Raw genomic sequence first — 20,876 nt, 5'->3', positions numbered from 1 at the left:
ATGTCAGAGGTGTACTGTCGTGCTTGGGGCTTTGGCCAGGGGCTGTTATTTGCCCAGAGTCTTGCAGAGTTCAGGGAGAGGGAAGGGTGGGAGGCCAGACCTCATGCTCAGACACCAGGGTGGGGGTAAGGGCTAGCCCTGGCTCCTGCTCTTTGGATCTTGGGACCTCCAGCGCTGGGCCGGCTGAGATGGGCTCCAGCATGGAGACAGTGATGGGCAATGGCTGTGTGGGCAGCAGGGGCTTTGGGAAGTTCTAGTGGGGTGCAGAGTCAGGCAGAGTATGGAGCTGGGTTGGGGTCAGGGGCTCAGGTCTGTGCACTGCACCAGCCTGGGCTTGGCTGAAGGGATGGGGGACATGACTCAGCAGATACCAGCTCCCAGGGCTCTTTCTAAACCTGGTCTGAAATCGGTGGCAAGTGGAAGACGCCTTGGAGAGTAACACACAGGTGAGCCCTGGGCTGAGAGGCTGGCTAAGTCCAGCCTCAGCAAGGGGTTGGGGAGGAAGCCGACTTCCTGCCCCAATCCGTACAGGCTTGTGGGCCTGGAGCAAGGGTGCTGGTGACCGCGGGGGGCTGGGGATGGCAAGGGGCCTTGCTGACGTGCTCTTGTCCTGTGTCTAGGGCTTGCTCAGAAGCTGGGGTGAGGTGTCTCCTCCATGTCTGTCGGATTATAGAGCCCCTTGTGCTGAGCCCCCCCCAGGGGAGGTTCCTGGCGGCCCTGAGGCAGCCGTGCTGGGAGCTCCCTCCTGGAGGGTCCTTGTGGCCTCTCCGCCCCAGGCTGCCCTGACATCTACCGCCCTGGGCCCCTCTGTCCACTCCGACTCTCCACATCTGTCTCTCTGTTGCTGCTTCAGGACGCGGAGATCCGCAACAATGCGGCCAACTACCTCCCCCAGATCAGCCAGCTCCTCAACCATGTGCCCCGCCAGATGCTGCTCCTCTTCAAGACTAACGACCTGCTCCGAGGCATCGAGGCCGCCCTGGGCACCCGGGCCAGCGCCAGCTCCTTCCTCAACATGTCACGCTGCTGCGTCAGGGCGTTGGCCGCGTGAGTGCGGGCTCCGGCCGCCCTTCCCCTCCCAGCTCTCCTTGCCTGCCCCGCTGGTGGGGGAGGGGAGGCGGTCCCGGTTACCTCCACTTTCTCCCACCAGTCCCCAGGGCCCTGCCTGAGGTCCCCAGTTGCCAGCTCCCCCTGGAGGAAGAGTTTGGGGGTGGGAAATGACTCCAGCAAAGTCCCTGGTTCCAGGCTGTGTGTTTGAGTGGTCCAGAGAGCTACCTGTAACTTTGTCAGATTGGTGGGTTCTGGGACATCGCCCTCCTAGTTCAGCTTTCCAGGCGATTCTTATCCTCAGTAAATTTTGAAACATTTTCTGAGAGTCTTAGTCCCACCCAAGTGTCCACTGGACTTGGAATCCTGATGTTCATCCCATTTCTAACCGGTCCCAGGACCTGTCTCCCCAGCATTGTCTAGGCTGCAAGGCCAGTGTTCTCTCCTTGCAGGTGTGGCCGTGACTCGGGAGTATTGCCAGCAGGCTCGCGGGGGATCTCAGACCTTTTAGATGCCTCAGAACCTTTAGAGTGTTGTTGGGGGAAGGAAGGTGCTTCCTCAGGGAGATATTGCTAGAGAAGTGAGGGTTCTAGGCCCTTTTTCCTGAGTGTGCAAATAACATGGGAAGGGCCATGCCCTGGCTGAATTTTCTCATCTGAGAGGGGAGCCCAAGACTGGGGTCAGATGCCATCCATCCTGTGCAGGGAATGTTTCGTTCTGGCAAAGTGTCTGGTGAAGGGAGCATTGGCCACATATCTTCTGCACCCATGATCAAATATTGAGTTTAGATTATAGCAAAATAGACTGCACAAAAGGGCTGAACATGATTTATTCTTCCTTTGAGGGTTCTGGAAATGAGGTCTCGAATGAGTCATTATCATAAACATCAATTTCCATCCTGTCCTTTTGTTAGTGCAGAAGGAATTGAGCTGTGGGTTGACTCCATACTGGGCTTAGCCTCTCAGGACCACCTGACCTAGTTTCCAGGTGCTTTAGCCTCAGAAAGTTTGGGAAAGCTTTTATATTTGGGTTTGGGAGGTTCAGGATTGGCATATATTTACTGAACATACAGAAAAAGGGAAACATTGGAATGTTCTACCCAGTGGGTCCTCTAGGTCTTTGATGCCCTGTGAAACAGCTGCTTTTTGATCATTCCACTTAACTGGAAAGCTCCTATGGAGTAGTTGAGTTCCTCTGGTCTCTGGGTGGGCAATGCTAGGATCACTTAACCAGAAGTCACCCACTAGGGCGGGGGTCTGTGAGTAGGCTAAGCCATGATCTTCCATTGCTCTAAGTGGTAATGAGTGCTTCTTCCTCATTTATCTCTTGTTCTCTCCTTCCTTCTTGTCCCTCCTGCAGGCACAAGAAGAAGAACAGCCGCTCACTCTTCAGAAGGACACAGATCTCTTTCAGAGAAGCCTTCAACTTATGGCAGATCAACCTTCATGAACTCATTCTGCGTGTGAAGGGATTGAGGTTGGCCAGCTGGGTCTTGGCCCTACTTTGCCGGCTGTTGCCCACTTCATACTGAGCGCATCTGCTGTCCCCTTTCCCTTTCCATGGTGACTCTGTGGCGGGCAAGTGGAATTTTCACTCTTCACTCTTCTGTCATGTCTCCACCCAGGTGCCCTGTGTCTGTCACATGGTAGCCTGGAGCCCCACAGTCATTTTCTGTGGCACCATTGTACTCCACCCTCAGAATCCCTCTCCTCAGCTGTGGCCCTTGTCTCATAGGCTACACAAGCTGTCCTATGCAAGAAATTTCTCTCCTTATCCAGGGAGATGGCATAAACAGTGTTTCCCACTCCTGGTGGGCACCACTGGGCTGGATGTCCCCTTACTTCCGGTAACCATTCTTCCTGTCAGGATGGACCGTGAATCCCACTGACTTCCTACATGAATTTCTATATTTAACTGATGGGAGGTTTGATTTTGTTGGAGGAGAGCAGAGTTTCTGAGCTTGCTTGGAATGGATTCCCTCTCCTTGCCTTGCCGCTCCCAGAGGTGTCATACCTGAGCAAGGTGGCTTGGCATCCAAGACATGAGTTCACTGCTGTCATGGTGACCACGCTGATGTTTTATGTACTGTGTTTCAATAAAAATCCCTTCAGGGTTACAGGGAAGGGGTTTGTTGCTGGGATTTTTATTCTAGATCGGGAGTGAATCCACATTGGCCGTTAGGTAAGAGTGGGCCTGGGTGCTGGGGGCCACTGTGTTCTCCTTGGCAGCTGGCCCCTGTCATCCTTCCAGCCTTTCCCTGTGTGACCACTTCCTGCCCCTTGTAGGTGTTTCTTCCCTTCTAAGACTCTGAGACTTTGTCTGGAGAAGTTAAGAAGCCCAACTCAGTTCAGGGCCAGGAACTCAGAGGCTCTGCTGAAACCTCTGACTTGGGTTTCCCCGGGTTCTCACCACATTCCCCGTGAACTGGCATCTACTTTGTTTTACTCCGTGCTTCCTGCCTTGGGTTCATCATTTGATGCCACCGTCCTGGAGACTATAGTGTAAGCCTCAGCCACTGTGGGTAGGGTTCCACTCTGAAATCTCCCCGTCGCCTGTCTGGGCTCCATGTTTCCACCTCTTGCACCTACCAGAGCTGCCCTGCCCCCACTCACTCATCCGCTCCTGTTCCTGGGACTTCCCCAAATTCCTGCTGTCACTCCAGGTGCCCGAGAGACCCCATATTCGGCAGGTCCTCCTATCACTGAGCTCACAGACAGTCATTGTATTTGAGTCTCTCTGATCTTACTTCACCCCGTTCACAGGGACAGGAAACTGCTAAATTGGAGCCTCCTCTTCTCTTTATTCCCAATACAACAAGCAGATTTTCCACTGACCAGAGATGATCTGCAATCCCTTTATTTCCTAAAAGAATTAATTGTTCTTGGTGACCAGTTGGATGCACCCAGAGACCTGAGAGAATAATTTGCAAGATCTGTTATTAATCATGAGAATACATGCTGCATATTATATTTTATGGTGTCTTTTATAGCCACTGAAGTAAATATAAATGTCCTTTTTGTTCAAGGTAATGGTTACTTGCTTTTCCCTTTTAGTGTAATGGTTGGCTTCCTGCTGCCCTGGGATCTAAAACAACAGCATGTTGCCAGTGAGCCCAGCACCCAGGACAGTTAACAACCAGGGATCCCACCCAGAGAGTTTGGGGTATAGGGCAATTTGAAAGTAGGAGGGAAGTTAGTAGATGATTTTTGAGTGCCTTCCTCAGGGAGAGACCCTGCTGGGCTCTTTGTGAATAAGTTACATCATTGAATTGTCCCACCAGCTCTGTGAGGGGGAAGGGTAATGAATCTCATCCTATAGAAATGGGAATCAAGGCTCAGAGAGCATTAGTAATTTCCCTAAGGTCACACAGCCGCTAAGTAGGGCTCCACGCTTTGGTTTTTATTCCCCAGGGCTGTACATCTAGATCACACTCACTCTTTGGCCTGTCAAATGTTCCTGAATTGAGTCTCAAAAACCCCAATTTCAGGAGGGATTGGGTTTTCTGTGGAGGTAGGGGGAAGTCCAGCATATCTGCACATCCCAGGGCAGGAGCTGGCCCACTGTGGCCTGTATGCGGTTCTGACCCTGGCCATCCGGAGTCAGTGCCGAGCCTACCGGCTTCAGGGCATAGTTCTTGGAAGACGGTCCTCACTTCAGACATAAGCTGCAGGTGTGGGGGGTTTGCCAGGCCATGTGAGCTTCTGACCAACTGGCTTCAAATGTGGGCATTCCCACACACCCCCAGACTTAGGAATTTGCTAGAATGGACTCAGAACTCAGGAAAGTAATGTACTTGGGATTACAGTTTGATCAGGACTAGTGATCCTGGTCCTGGTCACTGAAGAGACACGTAAGGCAAGGTCTAGGAGGATCCTGAATGCAAAACTTCCACGTCCTCTCCCATGGCATCAGGACACGTCACCCTCTCAGCGTATCGGTGTGTTCGCTGAGCCTCAGTGTTTAGGCTTTTTATCGGGATTTCCTCACATAGACACCATTGACTGAATCATTGATCGCATGATGGAACTCAGTCTCCAGCCTGCCCTCTGTCCCCTCCTTGGAGAAGGTGGGCTGATATGACCCCTTCCTGGGTCCTCTAGTTAAAACTCAGGTGTGATCCAAGGGGTACACCCAGAAAAACAAGGGTACTCCTATGCTTGAGAAATTCTGAGGAGTTACAGTTATCTCTGAGGAGCTGCGGACACAGACCAGATTCTTTATTATATAGTAACCACTCGGGGGTCTTGTTCTGTCCCCTTGGCCTGAGGTATGTCTGTATCGACTGACTGCGGGCCTGTGCCTTCTGGTTGGCCTGGGTGGGGCCATATTTGGAGCCCAGATTCTCTCCCTCTCTCATTTCTGTGGGTCAGCGACAACATGACTGAGCTTCCGGGTGGGACCTTGCTCTGCTCCCTTCTCTCGCCTCTGGAACTAGCCTTGAATTGATTTGGATTGGATGCTTCCCAATAAAAGCCTGTGACTTTTTTTCTCCCAACAGTGACAATGTTACATTGGAAAGTCACCACCAACTTATTTTAAAAGACTGTTTTCCCTTTTAACACTTAAATATTTACTCAGTTTAGGTGTGGGCTTCTTTGATTTGGGCAGCATGGATATTTTTTCCCCTTCCTCTTTTCAGGCAGAGTAGAGAGAAATGCCAACTCTGTGGCCGTGTGTTCTAGAGCCTCTCAGGTATGATGCTCAGTTCATGGGAAATTGAGAATCCGCTAAATAAACATGCCAGTATCTAAAATCTCAGAATTCTTTATCTTCAGGGCAGTTGAAATCTGTATATGAAAAATAAACTACACGTGGCCCTCCTCCTCCCTTAGGAATATTGTGGCTGATTGTCATGTTAATTTTGACATTGCTCCAAGCCCACTCCCCAGGCCTCTAAGAATGTATACAGCCCATGAAGGTCCTCTCAGAAAGCCAGAGTGGCTCCTAGAGGCACCCAAGCAAATCCCCAGGGGCAGGACACATTGGGAGGTTGAGCATTACTCTCCATGTGGTAAGAGTTAGCGGGAGCCCTGTAAGGGGCACCTGGGGCTTACGTGCTTTCCAGATATAAGCATTGGACTAGGGCTTAAAAGTTGGGAACTGGGGATGGGGCGAGATGTTAACAGGCAGGATGAACAGAGCCACATGGAGTGGTGTGTTCTTTGCAGCCTGACCTTTTGGATGGGTGGTGTTGGTTGGGAGGGATCGGGAGGGCACCGTGGAGATGCTCCTGGCAGGTGACTGGCCGGTGGGAAGCTGCAGGAGGCCCGGTCTCCTAATCCTGAAATCTGCAAACATTTTGGGAAAAGCTATTTGTTCAAAAAGGCTGCGGTTACCTCCTCCCTTCCTGCAAAGTAAAGCCTATTATGAAGCTGCCCAGACTCGCTTGGCACTCTCTCTTTTTCTAAAGGATGGATGAGGTCAGCCCTCAGCGGAGTAAATATTAAGCTCTTGGTTAGCTCTGCTGTCCATTTTCCTGTGGTGAGTGCCTCCTGGCCTGCTTTCTCCGGAGGCTGCCTCGGCCCCTGCCATCAGCCCGCTTCCCTCCCAACCAGGTCAGCGTGCCCCTGTCTGGCACTACCAGGGGCAGAAAACACTCTGCCCAGCCCTGCTTTTGGCTCAATAGATGCATAGTTGCCCTGGTATTTCTAACTTTTTTTTTTTTTCTTTTCAGCCTAACCGTATTCATTATTTTTGCACCACACCTGGTGCTCCATGCAATCCGTGCCCTCTCTAATACCCACCACCTGGTACCCCAACCTCCCACCCCCGGCCCCTTCAAAACCCTCAGATTGTTTTTCAGAGTCCATAGTCTCTCATGGTTCACCTCCCCTTCCAATTTCCCTCAACTCCCTTCTCCTCTCCATCTCCCCATGTCCTCCATGCTATTTGTTATGCTCCACAAATAAGTGAAACCACATAATAACTGACTCTCTCTGCTGGACTTATTTCACTCAGCATAATCTCCTCCAGTCCCGTCCATGTTGCTACAAAAGTTGGGTATTCATCCTTTCTGATGGAGGCATAATACTCCATAGTGTATATGGACCACATCTTCCTTATCCATTCGTCCGTTGAAGGACATCTTGGTTCTTTCCACAGTTTGGCAGCCGTGGCCATTGCTGCTATAAACATTGATCTAACTTTTTTCTTTTTCCCATGTGTGAGAGGGAAGGCCAGGCTCTTAAGGCCGGTAAAGGGATACGTAGTAAGCCCTTGACCTCTGCCTCTCCAGCTTCCCCATCCTCATCCTCTCCCTCTAGAACAGGCTGAATCAAAATTTCACATAACAATGAACAGCCTGGGCTCTTGTTAGAACACAAGATTCTGATTCGGTGGGTTTGGGTGGGGCCTGAGACTCTGCATTTCTGTCAGGCTCCCAGGGGATCTATTGCTGCCCGTCCACGGTCCACACCTTGAGTGACAATGACCCAGAGAGATGGCTCCAAAGGTATGGTTCGGGACCAGCAGCATCAGCCTAACCTGGGACCTTGTTAGCAATGCAAATTCTCAGACCCAACTCGAGCTCTGCTGAAACTCTGGGGGTGGGGCCAGCAATCTGTGTTAATCAGCTCTGCAGGGAGTTCTGACACCCGTGCTCACAGTTGAAATCTCCGGTCTACAGTTCACAACCCTACCCGCACATGGCAATCACCAGGAGAACTCTGAATGCCCGAGATTCTGATTGAAGTCATTTGAATGAGGAACAGACATTTTAAAATTGCTTTTTAGTTGTTTATAGCTTCCTATTTTTAAATAACTTTAGATTTACAGTAGAGTTGCAAAGATAATACCCAGAGGGTGCCCCCATACCCTTTAGCTTGCTTTCCTTAATGTTGACATCTTACATAACCATGGTACCTTGGCGAATATTAAGGAAATATCATTAGTGTAGTACATTTAACTAAACTTCCTATTTCACCCATTTCCCTGCTAATGTCCTCCCAGTGCTCCTGGATCCAGTCTAGGATATCACATTGCATTCCGTTGTCATGTCTCCTTACTGTGTTCTGTGACAGTTCCTCAGACTTTCCTTGTTTTTCATGGTCTCGATGCTTTGGAAGAGTACTGGTCAGGTAGTTCGTAGAATGTCTCTTGATTGTGGCTTGTCTGATGTTTTCTTGTGATTAGACCTGGGTTGTGGGTTTGGTGACGAACCACAGAGGTGACGTGCCCTTCCCATTACATCATATCCAGGAGAACATGATATGGACATGACTTACTGCCTTTGTCCTTAAAGCTCCCCAGCCAGGGTTGGGACCCTGCTTTAGGGTGTCTAGAAGACACCCTTCTGTGTGTCTTCTAGAGAGGGAAGAAATACAGCTGATAAACTCCACCACAGGTGGGCATTAGACACAGTCTCTTTGAAATTAAGAGAGACCTGGCTATTTCCAAATTAGAAGGCCCCCAAAGAACTAAAAAAAATGCAGCTATGCCAACACAAGGTCATAAAAATGGCAGTGTGGTATAGTTTTAATGCTGACATGTACCACACGCTAACTCTTTAAGCAAACACACAGTTGGAATGGCAAATGGGTGAATATCAGAAGCTTAAATGTTGAGCCCCATTTTGCAAAAGATAGGCCTGATGCTAGGTGTTTTGTTTTCCAGATTTATTTGTAATTCTAGAAACAGAAGTCACCAGTGGGGCATTGGCAGGGAGCCCTCTGGTCAGTCATCTCTGAGCAGTGGGCTGGGCACCCTCTGTACCAGCCTTACCTGGCAGCTGTCTCCCAGTGGATCTTAATGAAGTCCCAATAGTTCATTTTTGCCCTTGCTTCCCTTGCTTTTGGTGATGTTTCTAGGAAGAAGTTGCTGCAGCTGAGGTTGAAGAGGTTGCTGCCTGTGTTCTCCTCAGGGATTTTGATGGATTCCTGTCTCACATTGAGGTCCTTCATCCATTTTGAGTCTATTTTTGTGTGTGGTATGAGGAAATTGTCCAGTTTCATTCTTCTGCATGTGGCTGTCCAATTTTCCCAACACCATTTGTTGAAGAGACTGTCTTTTTTCCATTGGACATTCGTTCCTGCTTTGTCGAAGATTAGCTGACCATAGAGTTGAGGGTCTATTTCTGGGCTCTCTATTCTGTTCCATTGATCTATGTGTCTGTTTTTGTGCCAGTACCATACTGTCTTGATGACAGCTTTGTAATAGAGCCTGAAGTCTGGAATTGTGTTGCCACCAACTTTAGCTTTTTCAACATTCCTCTGGCTATTTGAGGTCTTTTCTGGTTCCATATAAATTTTAGGATTATTTGTTCCATTTCTTTAAAAAAATGGATGGTATTTTGATAGGGATTGCATTAAATGTGTAGATTGCTTTAGGTAGCATAGACATTTTCACAATATTTTTTCTTCCAATCCATGAGCATGGAATGTTTTCCCATTTCTTTATGTCTTCCTCAATTTCTTTCATGGGTACTTTATAATTATCTGAGTACAGATTCTTTGCCTCTTTGGTTAGGTTTATTCCTAGGTATCTTATGATTTTGGATGCCATTGTAAATGGGATTGACTCCTTAATTTCTCTTTTTTCTGTCTTGCTGTTGGTGTTTAGAAATAGAACTTATTTCTGTGCATTGATTTTAAATCCTGACACTTCACTGAATTCCTGTACAAGTTTTGGCGGATTTGGAGTGGAATCTTTTGGGTTTTCCACATAAAGTATTGTATCATCTGCAAAGAGTGAGAGTTTGACTACTTCTTTGCTGATTTGGATGCATTTAATTTCCTTTTGTTGTCTGATTGCTGAGGTTAGGACTTCTAGTACTATGTGGAATAGCAGTGGTGATAGTGTACATCCCTGCTGTGTTCCTGACTGTAGCAGAAAAGTTCTCAGTTTTTCCCCATTGAGAATGATATTTGCTGTGGGTTTTTCTTTGATGGCTTTCATGATATTGAGGTATGTACCCTCTATGCCTACACTTTGTAGAGTTTTGATCAAGAAAGGATGCTGTACTTTGTCAAATGCTTTTTCAGCATCTATTGAGAGTATCATATGGTTCTTGTACTTTCTTTTATTAATGTATCGTATCACATTGATTGATTTGCGGATGTTGAACCAACCTTGCAGCCCAGGACTAAATCCCACTTGTTCATGGTGGATAATCCTTTTAATGTACTGTTGGAGCCTATTGGCTAGTATTTTGTTGAGAATTTTCACATCTGTGTTCATCAAGGATGTTGTTCTGTAATTCTTTTTTTTGATGGGGTCTTTGTCTGGTTTTGGAATCAAGGTAATGCTGGCCTCATAAAATGAGTTTGGAAGTTTTCCTTCCATTTCTATTTTTTGGAACTGTTTCAGAAGAATAGGTATTAATTCTTCTTTAAATGTTTGGTAGAATTCCCCTGGGAAGCCTTTTGGCCCTGGGCTCTTGTTTGTTGGGAGATTTTTGATGACTGCTTCAATCTCTTTACTGGTTATAGGTCTTTTCAGGTTTTCTGTTTCTTCCTATTTCAGTTTTGGTAGTTTATAGTCTCTAGGAATGCATCTATTTCTTCCAGATTCAAATTTTCTGGCATATAGTTGCTCATAATATGTTCTTATAATTGTTTGTATTTCTTTGGTGTTAGTTGTGATCTCTCCTCTTTCATTCATGATTTTATTTAGTTGGGTCCTTTCTCTTTTCTTTTTGATAAGTCTGGCCAGTGGTTTATCAATCTTCTTTCAAAGAACCAGCTCCTAGTTTCGTTGATTTGTTCTGCTGTTTTTTTGGATTTCTATTTCATTGATTTCTGCTCTGATCTTTACTATTTCTCTTCTCCTTCTGGGTTTAGGCTTTCTTTGCTGTTCTTTCTCCAGCTTCTTTAAGTGTAGGGTTAGTTTATGTACTTGAGATCGTTCTTGTTTCTTGAGAAAGTCTTGTATCGCTATATACTTTCCTCTCAGGAATGCCTTTGCTGTGTCCCATAGATTTTGAACAGTTGTGTTTTCATTATCATTTTTTCCACGATTTTTTTCAATTCTTCTTTAATTTCCTGGTTGACCCATTCATTCTTTAGGAGGATGCTCTTTAGCTTCCATGTATTTGAGTTCTTTCCAACTTTCCTCTTGTGATTGAGTTCTAGCTTCAGAGCGTTGTGGTATGACAATATGCAGGGAATGATCCCAATCTTTTGGTACTAGTTGAGACCTGATTTGTGACCCAGGATGTAATCTATTCTGAAGAATCTTCCATGTGACTAGAGAAGAATGTGTATTCTGTTGCATTGGAATGGAATGTTCTGAATATATCTGTGATGTCCATCTGGTCCAGTGTGTCATTTAAAGCCTTTATTTCCTTGGTGATTTTTTGTTTGGATGATCTGTCCATTTCAATGACGGGGGTGTTAAAGTCCCCTACTATTATTGTATTATTTTTTATGTATTTCTTTGATTTTGTTGTTAATTGGTTTATATAGTTGACTGCTCCCATGTTAGGGGCGTAGATATTTAAAACTGTTAGATCTTCTTGTTGGGCAGACCCTTTGAGTATGATATAGTGTCCTTCTTCATCTCTTATTATAGTCTTTGGCTTAAAATCTAATTTAAGTGTATAATTAAGTGTATAAGCCACCCCAGCTTTCTTTTGATGTCCATTAGCATGGTAAATGGTTTTCTACCCCCTCACTTTAAATCTGGAAGTGTCTTGGGTCTAAAATGAGTTTCTTGTAGACTGCACATTGTTGGGTTTTGGTTTTTTTTAATCCATTTTGATACCCTGTGTCTTTTGATTGGGGCATTTAGCCCATTTATGTTCAGGGTAACTATTGAAAGAATTTAGTGCCATTTGCTTTAGTGCCATTGCTTATAAGGTGACTGTTACTGTATATTGTCTCTGTTCCTTTCTGGTCTACTACTTTTAGACTCTCTCTTTGCTTAGAGGACCCCTTTCAATATTTCCTATGGGCTTGTTTGGTGTTTGCAAATTCTTTTTATTTTTGTTTGTCCTGGAAGCTTTTTATCTCTTCTTCTATTTTCAATGATAGCATAGCTGGGTATAGTATTCTTGGCTGCACATTTTTCTCATTTAGTGCTCTGAATATATCATGCCAGTTCTTTCTGGCCTGCTAGGTCTCTGTGGATAAGTCTGCTGCCAATCTAATATTTGTACCATTGTATGTTGCAGACTTCTTGTCCTGAGCTGCTTTTAGGATTTTCTCTTAGTCACTAAGACTTGTAAGTTTTACTCTTAGATGATGGGGTGTAAACCTACTTTTATTGATTTTGAGGGTGGTTCTCTGTGCCTCCTGGATATTGATGCTTGCTTGTTCCCTTTGCCCTATTAGGGAAATTCTCTACAATAATTCTCTACAATATACCTCCTGCACCCCCCTCTTTTTCTTCTGGAATCCCAATTATTCTAATATTGTTTTATCTTACGGTACCACTTATTTCTCGAATTCTCCGCTCGTGGTCCAGAAGTTGTTTGTCTCTCTTTTGCTCAGCTTCTTTATTCTCTGTCATTTGGTCTTCTATATCACTAATTCTCTCTTCTACCTCATTTATCCTATCAGTAAGAGCCTCCATTTTTTACTGCACCTCATTAATAGCTTTTTTGATTTCAGCTTGGTTGGATTTTTGTTTTTTTATTTCTCTAGAAGGACTTTTTTTCCTCCAGGCAGTGTTTCCCTAATATCTTCCATGCCTTTTTCGAGCCCAACTAGCACCTTGAAAATCGTCACTCTGAACTCTAGATCTGACATATTACCAATGACCATATTGATTAGGTCCCTAGCCTTTGGTGCTGCCTCTTATTCTTTTTTTTGTGTTGAGTTTTTCTGCCTTGTCATTTTATCCAGATAAGAATATATGAATGAGAGAATAAAATATTAAAAGGGTGACAAAGACCACAGAAAAATGTATGCAACCAAATCATAAGAGACCCCAAATTGGGGGGAAGAAGAAAGGGGATTAAAAAGAAGTTTAAAAATTTTTAAAAAAAATTAACTATATATATATATATATTTTTTTTCACCAGTCTATCATATATATGATATGATAGGTGAATAGAACAGAGCCACCCACTTGATTTTGGGTGTATTTTGGTCTCTTAGAAGAAACTACCTCCCAAAATTTTAAAGAAAGAAAATATATATATATATATATATATATATATATATATATATATATATATAAATATATATATAAATATATATATGGGTAAACACAGTGAAGGGATGGAATATGACTGTAAAGATGAAAATTTTAAAAAATTCTAAAAAAGGAATTGATAAGTTGGTTGGAAAAAGAAAGAAAAAGAAAGTGGAAAGAATTTTCTCAGGCTGGAGACTAGAATAAAGCCCTGTGCTAGATTTAGGGTATATTTTGATCCATTAGGAGAAATTGTATCCCAAAATTATTTAGAAGAAAAAACTCTATATGTATATAAAAAATAACATTAGATACAATGAAGGATAAAATATGACTATAATAATGAAGGTTTAAAAATATTTTTTTAAGAAAAATATTGTTCAGATAAACTAGTTTAAAAACGTTAAAAGAGGAAAAGGGTAAAAGTTAAAAAAATTAGCAGAAGAAAAAAATAAAATTAAAAAAATTAACTTTGCAAGACTAAAGTATCATGGGGAGAAAGCCATGAATTCCATGCTTTGCTTTCTCCTCCTCTGAATTCCGCTGTTCTCCTTGGTAATTGAACTTGTCTTGGTTGGATTTCTTGCTGATCTTCTGGGGGAGGAACCTGTTGTAGTGATTCTCAAGTGTCTTTGCCAGAGGCGGAATTGCACCGCCCTTGCCAGGGGCTGGGCTAAGTAATCCGCTCTGGTTCGCTTTCAGGAGCTTTTGTCCCCTGAACGCTTTCTGTAGAGCACTGGAGGACGGGAATGAAAATGGCAGCCTCCTAGTCTCTGGCCCAGAGGAGCCGAGGGCTCATGGTCCCATTCCTCAGTGCACCCTTGGAGAAAAGTGTTCAATCACTCCCGTCTCCCTGGTCTCTGGCCATGCTCCAAGCTCACCCGGCCTATGACGGAGCGTTTCTGTCTCTGGCACATGGCCCCGCTTGGAGTCTCCAAACTCGGCAGATCCTGCTGCTCTGCTCTTCCCGCGGATGGAGATGGGTCTCCCTGGGTCTGCCACTTGTGGGGTCCCTGCTCAAAGAGCAGTGGCTTAACTGTGCTGCAGATCACAGTTTAAGGTAACCCCGAGCTGAGAGCTCAGTCCTTGGCTCCGTCTCTGTAGTCGGCTTCCCCCACTCTGATTCTGTGAGCTCTGCTACACTCAGACACCCCTGATCCTTCTGTGACCCCGCAGGACCTGAGGCCACACTGTCCCTGTGAGGGCTCCAGCCCCGTTTAGCCTCTGGAGTGATGTCCCTCAGTTGAGCAGACTTCTAAAAGTTCGAATTTTGTGCTCGGTTGTTCCGCCGCTTGCCAGGAGCTGGCCCTTCCCTTTGCGGTCTATCTTCCCATTTTTTTGGATTCACTTCTCCGCACATCCTACCTTTCAGAAAGTAGTCGATTTTCTGTTTCTAGAATTTCTTCTCTTCTTCAATCTCCTGCTGGGTTTGTAGGTGTTCGGATTGGTTTGATAACTATCTAGCTGAACTCCTGTGACCTGATGTTGACTCAGTCTGCTACTCTTTTGCCATCTTGACTCCTCTCCCTGAGGGTGTCGTTTTTTAATGTGGCCCTTCTCTGCTCCTTCTTGTGGGGGAGTCGGTATGTGGTTTTGAATATTTGGAACTATAGCAGCCATTTTGTAACTTTGAGGCAATGATGTTTTATTTGGGCACCTGTCATTTTCTGCTGAATGCCAGACAGCCCCCCAGGCCTTTGTGGATCTTGGAACAAATGACGCACAAGCACTGATGGGTGGGAAGTGAAGTTTATTGCTCACATAGTAACTGGCAACAGGATTCCCTGAGAGAAGGCTCAGGTTTGGTCTAGAGTGAAATGTGAACAAGGCATGGTAGGGTGGAGGCTAGCTTTGCTTTTTCTTGAGGCAAGACCAGGATGAAGGCTCCTCTGCAGGGGCCATGGTTTCCATGATTTGACGTTTTCCACCAGCATCTATGGAGGGAGCACTTGGACTTTCTTACTGGTTTGCCCAGACTTGGGGCCAAAGGGAAGGGGAACTGTAGGGCTTAATGTATCAATGTCAAAAATGGAGTCAGAGTCTCTCTCACCCATGAAAATCCAACAGGCTGAGGACAGCCCACCAGAAGTATGGAAGGAGCCTGGATCTTGGATGAGTCCCCTCCTAAGTGGTGAATGTGGTCATGTACTATTTGCAAGAATAGACAAGTGATAAATATTTGTTGGAGAAATGAATGTGAAGGGGATGGTCTGAGAGCACAAGGAGGCTTTCTTCTGGAGTTCTTTAATCAAATGCTCCCTACACTGTGGCTTAAAGGTGGTGGTCAGGAGCCCCATGCCAGGTCACGGTGATCTGACCATTGAGTGGCTTGAAACAACACAAATTGGTTATTTTATCCTTCTGGAGGTCAGAAGTCCAAAAGTCAAGATATCAGACAGGCTACATCCTTTTTGGAAGTTCTAGAGGAGTATCATTTTCTGGTTTCTAGAGGCTACCTGCATTCCTTAGCTCACGGCTATATTTGTTCTACCTCTTTTTCATTTATTATAGCTCTTTCTCTGATTCTGACCCTCCTGCCTGCCTTTTATAAGCACCTTGTGATTACTTCAAGCCCCGCAGGATAATCTGGGAAGATCTCCCCTTCTCAAGAGTCTTAATGCCATCACTCCTGCAAATGCCTTTGCCTACCATGTATGGTGACATTTGCAGTTTCCAGGGATTTGGAAGTGCACATCTTTGAGGTGGGAGGGCAGTACTATGCTCTCTACCCTACTGTTGAATCCCGCAGGCAGGGTTAGGAATGCTAAGATAGGCTTTGTTCTAAGCAGAAGGGTTAGTTATCAATAAATGATAAAATATTAGCAATAATAGCGAATTCTGAGCACCGACCACATGCTAGCCTTTTTGCATGGATTTGATTACATCTAATTCACGTGATAACACAGTGAACTCTAGGGGCCACTATTATCCCCTCTGTGTAGGTGAATAAACAGGCACAAATGGCTTAGGTTGCTTGCTGCAGGCACACAGGCAGGGGATGGTAGAGGCAGGCTCTGAGCTGAGGTGGTCTGCAGCCCGGGCTGGGGCTCTCAATCTCTGTCTTTCCATTTCCTTTGGTAAGAGTGGACTGCTTCTGCCAAGCCTGCTGGAAGTTGAACCCTCCCTGCATTCCCACAGCCTCCTTGGTCTGGAGCTGGGGGGCTCTTGCAGTGGGTTCAGTTGGGCTGGGATACCCTATGAGCAGTCATCTTTCTGCAGAGGGAGGGCCTGTGTGGCCCAGGGCTCACCCAGCCAACAGCATCTGGAACACCAAGCCCCTCATGCTGCTGTGGACACTGCGGTGCGCCCCCTTCTGGGGACAGCCTTGTATGGGAGCTAAGACAGGTGGGATTCATTGTGCCCCATGGAAAGTGGGACTATAGAGGGCTTCTGCCTTTTTCATCTCTTCTCTTTCTCCCAAGTATGCAGGGAGAGGTGACAAAACAGGGGAGAGGGGAGAAGCCACCAAAGTGGGCCATTTTAATGAGCTGGTTAGAAGTGAATTGTAACAGTTAATGTAATAATCTTATGGCAAAGTGTGTCCAGAGCAGACTTGGAGCTTCTTCCTACCTGGCCTGGACCAGGTTCTGTGGGCAGGGGCCAGTGTTGTCCACACCAGGCCAGCCTGCTGGAGGTCAGCCGGTTGCCCTAGTTTTGCTATTACTGGACAGGTTGCTTTGGTTTGGAGCTTCTGCTTCCCCTTCTGTGAAATTGCCTGGTTTCCCATAGGTTGCCCTTCTCAGAGGGCTGTGGTGAATGCGAACAGGTAGTGCCAGTAAAAGTAACAGGGAAAAGCAGATCTAAACAACTATTAGACAGAGGCACAGCAGGTAAATTGACAGTTTTTATCTACTCGGCCAACCCTGCAGCTTTCACAGAACTCCCCCTTCCTGCAGAGACACCTATTCCTGCAAGTGTGCTGATCCAGGATCTCCCATAAACCATGGGGGTAGACAGATGGCCCCTTCTCTGAGAAGGTTTCGGTAGGGATTCGTGATTCCAAGGACCTTCCTGTGACCTTAGCTAGAGCTATGGAAAAGGACTACCTTTCCACTGGTTGCTAAGCTCTTGTGGCTCTCTTGTCTGCCTCATCTTTTGAACCCCTAGATCAAGCCATTCCTGCAGGCCAGATCCATCCTTGATTTTTCAATTACTTGAGCCAACAAATCTGCCTTGCCTTTTTTCTGTAAGTTACTTTGAATTGGGCATTTTATATTTAACTAAAAAGGCCCATATCATTGCAGCAATTACCTTTAAGGGCCCTGGACTCCTGTTCGGAGGACATAGAGAGTGTAGAGAAAGTCTAGAAGGGAATAATAGACACATCCATAGGGCTAGAAAATAAGGAGACAATTATAGACTGGACACTCTCTACACAACCGAACAAGAATGAACAGGGTTAAGTTGCAGTAAATTTTTTATTGCTGTTGTTGAGACAGTGAGAGTAAGGGCTCCTAACAGGTTCCTTTAAATGACATTTTTTTTTCTGGTCAAAATCACCCCAAACACCCATGCTGGCTGGATTTGTGTATGGATGTGCTTTTTAGAATAGTCATGCTTGTTTACTAATGACCCATGGGGTTCTTAGGAGGGGGCTGTTTGGCTGAAATAGGCTTAATTTCTCTTATTGATTCTGCTAGTAGCTGTCCACAGGTCACCCCCAGAGAGCGGCAGGAGCTCTTTCTTTAATCACAGTGTTAGTTTGATAGAGACGTCCCTGGGAGCATTTAAGATAAAGACAGGTGTTCCCTGTGGGCCTGAGTGCTGGGCGGGCTAGTTCCCAGAACTTGAGTTTAACCAGGAGCGAATTTAGAAACTGGACTGTGTGCATGGAGGCCTCTGTCCCCCCTGTACTCCTTAATGTCACTTGTCTGCCTGAGTGAGATGAGGGCTCACGGGAGGGGTATCTCCTGTCCCTCTGTCTGGGCTGTGGGCTTTCTAAACAGGCTCAGCTGTCTCCATGGCCTTGCCCTTGTTGTGCACTCTGCCTCCTCTGCGCTCCCTTATGTGCAGGCCCCCTGCTTTCTGCTCCTAATGGCACTCAAGTTCTGCTTTGCCTAGGGAGTCTCCCAAGACCACCGTGCCTTTGTGGCCTCCTCCTCCTCCCAGTTCTCCTTACCCTTCTCTCCACTCCCACAATCTGCTCACATTTGTCTACCCGCCCTCTGCAAGTCTTGGAGGGCAAGGAGCACTTTGTCTCTTGTGTGACAGTGGAGGCCGTAGTAGGCCCCTCTCTGGTCATTGTGGGGCCACTTACTCGTGCCTCCGTTGGTGTGCCTCTAGCGTGTGTTCCTTCAGCACCTATTTATGGGGGATGGGTGGGGAGAGACCAAATGAATCAGACCGAATGAATCAGACAACTTGGCCTTGGGTAGGAGGGAGGCTCTTGCTGGTGGAGGCAGTGGTGAACCGGGATTCTGTGGCCTGGGGGGAGAACAAGGGATCTGAACAACTCATGGGGATCAGTGAGGCCAGTCAGCAGCTCCACTGAAGCAAGATTGGATGAGACTATCTCTGTTTCTCTTTGGGGCCATTCTTTCTCCAGATTCCATTGGGAATAGAGGGTCCACGTACACCGTCTCAGTGGCTGGTGCTGCCTCTAGTCAACCAGGTCTGTGAGCCAGGAGTTAGCCTGTACCACTTCTTGACCTTCATAATACCCACCACCCCCAGACTCCACCTCCTCGGATGCCTTGTATCACCAACCCTCCTGTACCTGTTTACCACCACTGTCCTGGTCTGGATCTGGTCCCCTCCCTGGGCCTTTGTCTCCCATCTTGTCCTACCAAACTGGCTCTTGTCCAGTTCACCTAAGCCCAATTTGCTTGTCGTCACAGTGCCAGAAACCCATTTGCCTAAGGATCAGTTCTTCCAGGGACAAGTTTATCTCAATTTAAGTATTCTTGAATGTTTTCAGATCCACTTGAACTTCCTATTATTTCTGGCCCCCCCCTTTTTTTTCATTTTTAAGATTTTTTAAACCAGTTCATTCAAGAGCGTTTGACTTAATTTTGTATTCCTAATAAATATTGCACAGACAGCCTTTTTGAATGATTATTTTGTATTCTTCTAGATGTCTTTTTCTAGGTTACCTACTTTCATTAACTTTAAAAAGAACCAATATTTAGCCATTTTGTCTAAAGACACTTGTACTCAAAATATAACTGTCCTAGCAAGAAATATTCAAGGCACTAATTACCATCAGTCATTATGCACTGTGTCATCTTGATCTTTTAACTAAGGGTACATCAATTTCAGATAAAGAATGGGGGGTAGTCATGCTGAGTTTTGTGTGATGCATCTTTGTGAATTAGGGACCTTGAGAAAGGATGATTCTTACGTGCAATACAACAGGTTTGCCAGTGATGGGTATATAGCATATACTCAACATGTGTGTACCACGTGAGGGAGGGAGACTCTGAGATGAGGTCCTAGCATAACCACTCATAGCAATTCATCTCACGACTGAACTGTGTCAACCATCATGAAGGAGATTTTGGTCTGAAATTTTAAACAAGGAATTCAGTGGAATGAAATAGATGTCACTGGTAAAACAAATGAGCTTCTGACCTAGGAAAGTAAAATGGGTTTGTCTTGGGTTCTAAAATGGATACAGCAAAGCCATGACAAGGGGCTACCAGCCCCTACCATGGCCAGTGCCAGCTCTATGAACTGATCACAGCAGCCTGTTGGTTTGAGCCGGGGTATGATTCTCGACTCCTTCTTCTTCTTCGTCGTCTTTTTTTTTTTTTTTTTAAGATTTTATGTATCTATTTGAGAGAGACAGAGAGAGAGAGAGGGTGCACAAGCGGGGAGAGGGAGCAGAGGCAGAGGGAGAAGCTGGCTCCCCTCTGAGTAGGGAGCCCAATGTGGGACTGATCCCACAACCCTGGGATCACGACCCAAGCCGAAGACAGATACTTAGCTGACGGAGCCACCCAGCATACCAGTGCAGCATACCAGTCAGCTGCTACTGATTGAGCAGTGTTGGCAAACACCCGATTGCTATTTTTGCTCTCAACATTGGATCCTTTCTTTACCTGGAATAGTTTCAGCGCTCTCATTCATGAACACAAGGAGACAATAAGTTAACTTCTTCACACTGACAGAACATGCCTAGCTTACTGGTGATGGGGAAGGGATATCTTGGGCTCATTGAGAGAGATTGATTTAAAGGCATCATGATGTCCTAGCTTAGATGACTTTATCGACACAGTGTGGCCATGTTTTCTTTTGCAGGGAGTTTGATCTTCTGGGTTCCTGCATTGGAACCCAAAGGATTTCTGAGCAAGAGCTGGATCCCCTCTGACCATGTTCAGCTTGGGAAGCTGCAGTATGGAGCTAGGAGGGATCCTGGAATGGGAGCCCAGAGACCTGGGTGCTATTGGCTGTGGCTAGCTGGTCATGTAGGGTCAATCTCCTCCATCTCTCTCATTTCTCACTTGCAAGGAGTTGGGGTTAAATCAGTGGTTCTCAGTGGGAGTGCTCCTACCCCCAGTTACTGCTTGGGAATAGTTTTGGTTACCACAGTGACTGGGGGATTGCTCCTGGCATTGAGTGGGTCGGCTCAAGGAGGCCAGATGTCTTCCTGTGGGCGGGCACAGCTTCACTCAACAAAGAATCTTCCTTTGACCTGTGTGATTTCCAAATGTCCCAGGGGATATTTGTGTGGTGAAAATCCTATTCATAATGAACTGAATCTACACTCTAAATCAGTTTCACATGTAAAGGCAAAGCATTTTTTGCTTGGTTTTACT

The 20,876-nt window shown here is 46.0% G+C and overlaps 1 protein-coding gene across 4 annotated transcripts in view; it reads left to right on the top strand.

The window, feature by feature from the left end:
• ADCK1 (aarF domain containing kinase 1) overlaps nt 1-6,210 on the top strand; it is a 123,133-nt gene extending 116,923 nt beyond the window's left edge. The window contains exons 8-9 of one of the 4 annotated variants that reach the window (XM_032344803.1): nt 854-1,047; nt 2,407-6,210. In XM_032344803.1, coding sequence (XP_032200694.1) covers nt 854-1,047; nt 2,407-2,578 — 366 coding nt within the window. In that variant the 3' untranslated portion in view covers nt 2,579-6,210. The remainder of the gene's footprint in view (nt 1-853; nt 1,048-2,406) is intronic. The other 3 variants (XM_032344804.1, XM_032344805.1, XM_032344802.1) reach the window with 3 other exon arrangements.
• The last annotated feature ends 14,666 nt before the right edge of the window (nt 6,211-20,876 follow it).

Source organism: Mustela erminea, chromosome 5 (genome assembly GCF_009829155.1).
Source record: "Mustela erminea isolate mMusErm1 chromosome 5, mMusErm1.Pri, whole genome shotgun sequence".
Classification (NCBI taxonomy): Eukaryota; Metazoa; Chordata; class Mammalia; order Carnivora; family Mustelidae; genus Mustela; species Mustela erminea.
The sequence above is the reverse complement of the archived record's forward strand: the minus strand, read 5'-3'. Positions and strand labels throughout refer to the sequence as shown.